This window comes from Alosa sapidissima, chromosome 18 (genome assembly GCF_018492685.1).
Source record: "Alosa sapidissima isolate fAloSap1 chromosome 18, fAloSap1.pri, whole genome shotgun sequence".
Classification (NCBI taxonomy): domain Eukaryota; kingdom Metazoa; phylum Chordata; class Actinopteri; order Clupeiformes; family Clupeidae; genus Alosa; species Alosa sapidissima.
In genome coordinates this window covers 17,779,953-17,790,102 of record NC_055974.1, presented here as the reverse complement: position 1 = coordinate 17,790,102, position 10,150 = coordinate 17,779,953, and the positions used below count along the sequence as shown (strand labels likewise).

The 10,150-nt window shown below is 42.4% G+C and overlaps 1 protein-coding gene across 2 annotated transcripts; it reads right to left on the bottom strand.

The window, feature by feature from the left end:
• Positions 1-498: 498 nt before the first annotated feature.
• On the bottom strand, positions 499-7,391 carry si:ch211-63p21.2 (FH1/FH2 domain-containing protein 1). 2 transcript variants are annotated; one of them, XM_042069239.1, is made up of 9 exons: positions 5,999-7,391; positions 5,249-5,386; positions 4,967-5,149; positions 4,345-4,464; positions 4,029-4,190; positions 2,502-2,752; positions 1,531-1,768; positions 1,302-1,410; positions 499-710 (listed from the first exon to the last, which is right to left on the bottom strand). In XM_042069239.1, the coding sequence occupies exons 1-9, from the start codon at positions 6,482-6,484 to the stop codon at positions 682-684; spliced, it is 1,716 nt and encodes a 571-aa protein (XP_041925173.1). In that variant the 5' UTR covers positions 6,485-7,391; the 3' UTR covers positions 499-681. The 2 variants fall into 2 exon arrangements, with proteins under 2 accessions (XP_041925173.1, XP_041925172.1); XM_042069238.1 differs by having other exon boundaries at positions 5,249-5,389; positions 5,999-7,339.
• Between the last annotated feature and the right edge of the window lie 2,759 nt (positions 7,392-10,150).

Sequence of the window (10,150 nt, the reverse complement as noted above, 5' to 3'; positions counted from 1 at the left end):
CTCCGGAGCGGTGGTAGCGTAGTGGTTAAGGTGCTGGACTAGCATGCAGTACCCTGAAAAGTTGTGGGTTCAATTGCCAGTTTCCAGATGTCGAAATAAATTCAGAACTTTTCTCCTTCACTGAACAAATGTTCTCTGGGAAGCTCTTCCCAGTTCTGAGCCCTGGTGCCAATGAAGCAGGAACAAACTTGAACCCCATAATCATTTCTCCCCTCAGCCAGCAGGCTCAGTGAGATAAGGGACTATTGACTATTGTGGCCCTTGCTACAAGGCAGCCAATCAGAGTAAAGCTCACTTTAGTATTCATGTGGGTGCCAGATAAGCATTAGGGGGCAACAGGTATCTATAAAAATACATTTTATTCCCCAACCTAATTATAGGGTTGTAAATGGCCTTGTCAAATAGCATCTGAGCATGTTTTTGACAGACCAAAGTAGCATACCATGTTAACATCAAACCACATATCACACACATGAGAAATGTACTGTACAGAAATGCTCAGAATACAAACATTTATTACTTATTAGTGCATGCCATTCAAATGAAATGGTATTCAGTAAGCTATGTATTTTCACATTCATTTCAAGAAGACTACATTAAGGCATGAAATAACGACTGGCATTTAACAGAGGAGCAAAGATTTTCCAAACAGGCTTTGTCAGTGTTGTAGAATAGCTGGCATCACAATTTTAGCTTCCGCAGGTGTAAACCTGCAAGACAAACATGGGAAACAAGTTTAGAAGAAATTAATAATAAATAATTCAAAATATATAAATAATTTTACAAACGAGTTTCACCAGGAGTGCTGCTTGGGTGTAGAGAAATTAGTACTCCTTTGGTGCTCATCAGCTTAGAGATCCAACCCGATGTCAAATTTAGTAGTGAGTCTGAGGCACTCAAGAGGATATTTGTAAGTAAAAAGACTTTATTGAGCTTGGCTCAATTGATCAATTAAAATCATTGTTTGTCTATTTCCATAAAACCATTGGTGTTGGGAGTTTATTGGTTAAAAGTTGTCCTCGGTCCTACATTTATTTTGTTGTAGAGTAATGAATCAGCAAATCTTTGTAAACTTTAAGCCTGTGGTGGCATTCTCATGAGTGAAGACATGCATTCATAATACTCAATGACATCAGATTGACCATTGAGAGGTGTGTGTCTGTGTGTGTGTGTGTGTGTGTGTGTGTGTGTGTGTGTGTGTGTGTGTGTGTGTGCGTGTGTGTGTGTGTTCGCGCCTGCCCACATATGTGTGTGTGTGTGTGCATGTGTGAGTGCATTTGTGAGTGTGTGTTAGTCCGAACCTCTTTTGTCTGGTGTTCTACTGCGGTGTCTGGGCATCATGAGGTCCCGTCTAACAGATGACTCAGGAGTCCTCAGTAACTCCTCTAGTTTGCGTTGTTCAAGGCTTTCCTATAGATAAGAGTCATATTAGTTATATCATGGATTTGACGGCAGTGGCTTTTTCCTCTTTGTATGCAACATTTCCCCTTAATTGTGTCTCCTGTATATTTGGTCTAATGGATACTCTACCGGAGATGGTGTCCGAGGCTGCTGTTTTGGCTTGGGCTGAGGGGTGAGACTGTCTCCTCTCTTTTCCCGTTCCTTGTCTCCTTCCTTCTCTTTCTCCCTCTCTCTCTGCTGCAGGATGGCATTGTGTGTTGCCCTGTACTCCAGGGCAAAGTCACTCACGGTTTTACAGAAGGCCTCCGCTCTGGTCTCTCTCACCATAGCACGAGAGTAGCCCAGGAAGAGCAGGAAAGCATGAAATCTGCAACATTAATTCAGTTAGATTAATTGGATAGAGGGTTTTAGTGTTTGTTTGTTGGTGTGTGTATGTGTTTTTGTCAACACAGCATTGGTCTGTTATGACACACAGACATCATCAGTTAATGGCTTATGTGTGTTTGGGAACCCCTGCTCTAGATATTTCACACATGTAACAAAAGTTTATCTTTGGACTACCCTGAGCCTTCTCAAGATGAGTCTCTTGAATGAACTTTTTGAAAGTCATCCCACAGAGTCCATAATGCTCTGTAGTATCCATTTTGATTTATTTTAGCTTCTTGCCTTTATGTAAATAGAACAGTGGAGAATCCCAGGGTGTGAGTGAGAGAGGGAGAGAGAGATGGGTTGGGATCGGGAAATGACTCGGATTTTGGGGTCGGATTTTAATCTGGATCCCTGTGGGTTCTTCGACTGTTCTTGTGGTAGTGTGCATTTGGACTGACCAAGGCAAGGCAAGTTTATTTGTATAGCGCATTTTGTGCAACTTCAGGCAATTCAATGTGCTTTACAGTGGACACATAAAAATAGAGCAGTCAAACAAAAATGAATACAAAGTGAAATAGCTTAAAATAGGTCAAATACAGTAAAATAGTAAAATAGATTTAAAAGGATCATTAAAAGTCTTAGGACAAGTTATAAAGAAAATTATAAAAATCCTAAAAACATACAATGCAGATAGGTAAAAAGAGATCAAACTAAATAAAATAAACAAAGACCTGTTGATGACTCGTCGATGGACGGCTCTAAGCACCTTCAGTCTTTCCTCGCACTCCTTCAGAAACTTGGGTAGCCTCTGACGGAGGGACCCTTCTGTCCCGGGGTCACCGGACTGGTTCGACCCTCTGCTCCGACTGCCTTTGCTCCTCCGCTGGTCCCCATCCTTCTCCAGCAGCCGCAACTGTTCCCATGATGCTTTGCAGTGGGCTTCGAGCTGGGCAAGGTTTGACTGGACTTGAGAGTAATCACACTAATAGAGAGAGAGAAAGAGAGAGAGAGTTTATGTGAATATTTTATATGACAAGCATAGACACCATGTGCTTCAAAATGATAAGAAGAAAGAAAGGTAGAACAGCAGGACTTTGAGGAGACAGTGGAGTCATGCACATGTGTTTATATGAGAAAGGTGAGAGATGAGAAATGAACAAGTGATGAGAGAGAGAGGAGTGACATAACACAAGGAGAAATAAAGTGGGTTGAGGGAGATTGGAGGACACATAGAGATGGAAGTAAGAGAGAGGCAGAGGGATAATAACAGAACGAGAGAGAGAGAAACGATACAATGAAAGAAAACATGAACACAATGAGATTAACATCTGACCATGTCGGACCGACATGGGATAACATTTAGGATTATCAGAGCACAGTCTGACAGAGTGGCCACAGAATTCACTGTACTGTATACACAGATCAATAGAACTATACAAATAGTAGCAGGCCCTGGAACAGATTTGTCCCAGATTGGACTCAGAGATACGGCTGATCGGGGCTCTGACATCTGTTCCAGAGTCAGTCTCTTGGGTGGTGAAAGGTCAGCCTATTAGCCTTTTTTATACAGTCAATGCTATTAACTTAGCCAAACCCCTCGGGAGCAGTCTGAGAACAGATGCCAAGGATCAGATTGGACGAAGAAACAATTCCCAAACTGTGTGAAAAGCTTTAAATACAGAAGATCAGTGCTCAGTATTTTACCAGTGTAATGTATTGTCATGTTAATGACACCATTACCTTCAGATATGTCTAAGTGTATACATATTTGTATTTTAGCAACAACAGAAAATTACTATGTACACTATATTCTCTTCTCTTTTATTCTATTTTCAGGATGACTCTTACAGAAAGGCTACACTAGGCACATAACTGAAGCTTTCTGTCCAAGGAGCTTGTGCTGCAACAATTAGCTTCCACTATGCAACTGGCTACACCAGAAGTGATAGCGACGTGAACACACGAAAACGACCAGTCTTCTAAATCTATTTTTACATTCTGTGCACGGCATGCTTCAGTTACGTGCTTGGTGTAGCCTGTCTGTTATACACAACCAGGGGTGCGTTTCCCAAAACCATAGTTGTCAACTAAGTTGCCAACTTTGTTGGTTGCAATACAATTTCCCATTGCCAACCAACTAAGTTGCAGGTTAGCAACTATGGTTTTGGGAAACGCACCCCAGAACAGTTCTGTGTGTTGACCAAACCCTGATTACTGCCCTACAGTACATGCTCTAGTTTATCTTATGCAGCACTCACCTTACTGGCCCTGGTGACAGCAGTGATGTCCGAGTAGAGGTCAGAGCATTGTGGGTAAACCTCCAGCAGGAGCGTACACACGTGATATAAGAGTGGCTGTCGGCCGTGGGTGTCCCTCACCTGGGAGAGTTTGCCCAGGTAACTCAGCTCAAAACCACGAGCCTGTAGAGGTCACAGACACAGGCACAGAAATTTGACTTTTAGTGTTGCCTAGAGAGGAAGAAAAAAGTGGTGTTTGTGTGTGTATGTTTGTGTGTGTGTGTGTGTGTCTGTTTAACAGAGACAAAAAGAAAGAGGTAGAAAGGTTGGCTCTCACCTTGCAGCCATTTAAAAAGTTGCCTATTGCCAGCACAGTTGCCAGGATACATCGGAAAGTTTGACTGGTTGCCAGCTGTTCCATGGCATGCTTGAGATGAAAGAGAGGCTCTGCAATTTCCTATAAGCAAGACTTCAGTTAAGCAATTAAAACTGCCAAACCAAACAAAACATTCACAGAAACACTTCACACTTCAAAGCAGCCACATATAGCCATTATCAGGGAAAAACCTTATCACACCCAAACAACAGTCCTTTACACCAAAGCAAATCTCATGCACCAAAAACTAGCCAATCTTAAAGGAAAATTCCGGTTTTTAGCACTTTGAGTCCCTTTTCTGGTTTGTTTTGGATGTACTAGAGTGGTGGACACTGACATTTTGACGATTGGTCCTGTCTCGACTTTTCTGACTCGTTTTGAATCGCCTTTGACTGCTCAAAGTGGCTGCCAACAGGCATACTGTAGGCTACTCAAACATGTCCTAAAACAACCCTTAACGTTCGTTTTCAAAACTGTGCAACTCCAGCTTTTAAGCTTTTAACACCACACTCTTGTTCACTCAATTTATCCTGCTTTCCGACTATTCCCTTCATCTCTCCCCATGTCTTTGATGCAGGCCTACCCTCTCCAGTGTGTCATAGTCCAGAGCAAAGGCCCAAAGCTGAAGCCTGGAGCTCAAGTGCTGGATGCCCCCCAGAGTCTGTAGGCAGTGCTCAGCCGAGGCCAGGGGGCAGCGGGGGCTCTGGGCTTTGGCCTCCTTGATCAGTTTCAGCTCCTCGTCCGTGGGAACCAGAGCCTGGAGCCTCTGCCGAGAGATAAATAGGTTAGATTATGTGTTCTTTGATGCTGAGAGAAGATCATGTTGATCATTGTTAATGATTGAATATTTGTCTGGGGGACACACCTGCACATCCTCTCGATCGAGCACAGAGCAGTCCATGCTATAGATGGCCGGAGGGAGCAGGTGGGGTGGGGGCAAGCTGCTCAGAGCGATGGTGATGATGTTACTCCTCTTCACCCCCAACACCGACACACAAGGCTGCTTCTGAGGTGGAGGAGAAAGAAGTAGAAAAGAGAAAGAAAGAAAGAAGTAAAGAGAAAGAACGAGAGAGCAAGAGACATATATGTGAAGAGATGCTACCTATTATTATGGATTGTGTGGCTCCAGAGACTCTGTTTTTACACCTTATGAGGTTTATCGTTATTAAATAATCTCAGTATTAGAGAGGAGTGAAATAATGTCAAATTATTAAGTCAAATTATGTTAGTATATAGTTAGTAGGCATTTTGTCAAGAAATAATACTTTATCTCATTCTCATTTGAGAAGACGCTCAACACTGAACATCATCACTCTCTGCTTTAAATGATAATAAAAAGCGATATCCCCACTCATGGATGGCCACTCTTTCAATCACAGATGAATACTTATTTTAACTGTATCTAACTGTAGAACATAATATAAATAGCAGGGAATAACTGTAACCAAATATGGGTCAGTTCTGCATTAACCTGACCAATATTCTGTTTATTATGTTCTGGCCCCAAAAATGCTAAGAATATGCTTTTCTTTGAGCCATTTCACCATCATCACCCCCTATGTTAACGCCATGTTGCATGATACTGATGCCCACCTCTGCTGAACCCTGACCTCACCTGCCTTCCCATCACCAGACTGCGGAGGGCACCACTCGCCGCACTGCTCTTGCTCTCGAACAGGTACTCCAGCCGGTTGGTGTCCAGACGCACAGGCTCCAGCCCCGCCCAGATGGTCTGGCTGCCGAAGCGGCACACCTGGGGCACGGGCGGCAGGCTCTGCAGTTCCCTCCAGTGGAGCTTCAGGGTACGGCTGCCAGCGCCACTGCCCCCACCTGAGGGGCCAGGAGAGGAGGGTGGGAGAGGAGGGGCGGAGGGTGGCAGGGGGGGGGCAGAGGGTGGCAGAGGGGGTGGCACAGGGGGTGTGAAGGTAACACTGTCCAAGCCCGAGGAGGTGAAGATGGCGTCGTCGTCGTGGGTGTCCGGCTCGAGGTCCTCATCGTCCCACAGGTCGGAGAAGTCCAGGGTGTTGAGGCGAAGGCGGGGTGTGGGAGTTATGAAGCATGGCCAGGATTGGTCGGGTCCGAGAATATCAGAATGCTTCATTTCTTTTTTTATTATTATTTATGCATTCAATTAATAATTATTTTAAAATGTGTAGATTACTACTGGTAGGTTCTAAGGTGCAATCTATGGGACCTTGCTCATAGATATCTAAAGAAATATAAATATCTATATAAATATCTAAAGAAATATCCAAAGCAAATCACAGAAAGGGTCCAGTTTGGTCCATACAAGTTCTGACAAATGTAGAAATTAAGAATCCATCTTAAATCTTCTCTGGAACACTTGGGATTTGTGCAGTGCAGAGCCTTCTAATGTCCAAATCTGGCTAATCACAATCTATGTATTTGTGTGTAAAGTCTCCTGTGAACAACTCCATTAAATACCATAATCCTCTTTTGGACTCTTGCTTCTTCTTCATAATCTGTATTGGCAATTTGTCTCAATATAAATTACTCTCAAATTAGCAGTGCCTCCAGGAATTGTTGGTTATCTTCCCAGAGCAGTTTTTTTCTCTCTCGAACAGATTGACTCACCTGTTTCTCAGTCACAAAGGTGATGGCTCAGCAAAAATTCCATTACACTGATCACGGATGCTAACTTTCGATCTGAAAGCTGAGCGATTTAAATACAGCTCCATTCATGCTTGTCATTGATATTTGTCTCCTGGCTGGGTACTCAGCAGCAGCTGTAGTGTCCTGTCCCTCCAGCACAGTCAGCTGCCTCTCTGGTTGCCAGTGTGGATGGGAATCAGTGCAAGTGAGCCCTTGCAATACTACTTGCAGTCTTTAAGATTCTATGAGCGGCCCATCTGTCCCAGGGTATTTTCTCGTGTGTGTGTGTGTGTGTTTCTGTGTGTGTCTTTTCAGTGTTTATTTGAGTTGCACCCTTTTCCTTAATTTCCTAATCGCACCATGCATCTCCTGTTTACACTGCTACTTGTGTACACACAGTCACACTATCTTGACCTAATGATCTCCACCTCTCTCTCTCTCTCTCTCTCTCTCTCTCTCTCTCTCTCTCTCTCTCTGTCCTTCCCCTCAGCCCTCCATCAACAAATTGCACTGACCTCATTCTCAGTGAAGGGTGTCCATCCTCTCTTCCTCTTTGATGAGGGTTTGTTGACCCCCCCCCCAAAACAAAATATCAAATACATCTATTTCTTTATCTTTCAAAATAACTTCATTCACATTCATTAAATGCTTTAATAATTGCAAAAAACTGTGCTCTTATTGGAGATTTTGTTAGATTTTTAATTCTAAATACGTTTTCCCCCTTTTGACATTCGAGGTACAAAACAGTGCTTTTTCAGACAAACATCTACAACTCTTGCACTATTGCATGTCCCATACAGATTTTTGCATTTAAACAACATTCGATGCTATTTCCTTAATTGCACAGTGGGGTGGGACAAACTGTACATCAGACAAGCTCATCTCAAACGTTTGCATCAATGCGTGTGCTTAAACTGCCACATTAAGGCCCTCGGCGCTGGAGAGAAAATAAACACACAGTCCTGTGGGAAAGGAAATGACTCCTGGCTTCTGCTGTGGTTTTTTAGAACTGGCCGTCTGGTAGTCTCCCATAAATCATGTTGTCTCTGTGTGTGTTTGTGTGTGTGTGTTTGTATGTGTGTGTGTGTGTGTGTGTGTGTGTGTGTGTGTGTGTGTGTTTGTGTGTGGGTGACCAGTCTTCCCCACACTGGTTTATTTGTAAACTCCCAGAATCTGATAGATATCACTCGTTTTAATCTCTACAATAATTATGTGTAATCACACAGCCTAATTAGCAAACTCTCCGAAGGGATCCCAACGGCTCTCATAGCCAAAGGTCACCAACAGTCTGGGTGGGAGTGGAATGGCGGTGTTGGATGTGGGGAGGAGGGAGTGAGGGCAGATAAGGATCATGTCACAACATGCCTTAAGACATGCCATGGGTGGGGTTGAAGGGTGTGATCATATATCTATGCCATACTATACATTTATTAAAACATGGAGGAGATATTTGATAGGCTATTCCATATTAGGTGTTTGAGATGTTATTACTATAAACTGTTATTGCTACAATAACTATTGATATTGACCTTTCATTTTACAATGCAAATACCATCTGGGCTGTTCTGTTCATAATGTGGGATAATAGTTTAAATGATAATTGCATAAAATCATAATAAATAGGATAGCTTATAAATGTATAGGCATTAAATGTGCAGTTATTTGTGACACTGTTGAAGCATTTCAAGAAATTGCTTTACAAATACCTAATGCCACAGCTTATGGCAGATTAAACACAAAATAAAATCATTTACATGGGCTAACAATAAAATTAATACTACCGAGACCAGTGATAAGCCCTAATGCATAGGCATTGAAAGACAACGAACCTCCATCGTCAGTGAAATCGTCTGCTAAAGTCTCTATAGGCTAAAACATATAGAACATCGAGAAATCCATCACAATTACGTATATGCTTGAAACTTACTTGCTGATTGTACACTTTCAAACAGGGAATCTTGTTAACCCAAATGTAAAACGCAGAACGCCATCCTTACGCCTCGTCCACTTATCAGGCCATGGATTGGTGGATTGAAACGTCTGTCATCTGTCTCCTCCCTGCAGATTTGCACATCCCCGTCCCTTGTTTTGGAATTTTATTTATGGCAGGCGCGCTCTCGACACTCCTATGCTGTTATTCGCCTTTAGGACCGAGTGGCACTGTAGAGGATTACAATGACAAACAATTTGGGACCGATCGAGGCTCCCGTTGTGATAGAAAGTAGACGAGACCCGTCGTGATTGAATCTTCATTCAGTGAACAAATATTCATGGACTGTTAAGAGTGAACATGATTGGGAGAATAGCTTCTGCATTATAAGGTAAGTGTTTACAGCTGACTAAAAGTGACAAAGCCTATTTACGGTAGCGAACTGTGAACAAGCGCGTGTAGCCTGTGCCCATGCGTGCGTGCCTGTATCCACCAAGATAATGATAGTTTTGAAGTGTAGGCTACTGTTGTCGTCATAACACATTGATTTTTAATTCTGATCGATTGTACTGTAATACAATACATATAAGGAGTATTGTTGTGTTGTTGGTTAGTGTATAGTGACAGTTTATCATTAAGAGCTTTAGAACGACATAAAAATCGGATCTGTCCAGAGCTATCACGCAATGACTACTGCGCGCAAGCATTACGTAATGAAAGCGCACAACACAGCTGTTTCGGAAGTGCGTGGGACAGAGGGGTAAAATTGAAAGAGCGATGTGATTCAAAGCGCACATATGGTCAAATGCTTGGAGCAACTATGCTTTTGTAGTTAAAAGATATGCCACCAAACTGTATACAATTATACAGGATTTGACATTACATTAAATTGGTCTTGCATCATGTGTTAACATAGATTTTAGACAGGGTAACAGGGTAAGCGACTGAATAAAAAGTAAACAATAACTGTAATGCTTATTACTTAGATTAGTTAGATATTATGCCTGGCTTAAAATGAAATACATATTAAAGAAATGTGTTAAAGTGGTTTCCTAACCAAAGATCTTGTCATAGGCCACAAAAGTCTTTCTACAACACACCAAGCAACAGGAAAAAATAGTTAAATATGTGTAAAATATGTATATGTAGTTTGCTTTATGTTTTAGACTCTATGTGACTGAATGTGTGGGAATGAGGCGACTGGATTCCAATGGCCTCTTCTCA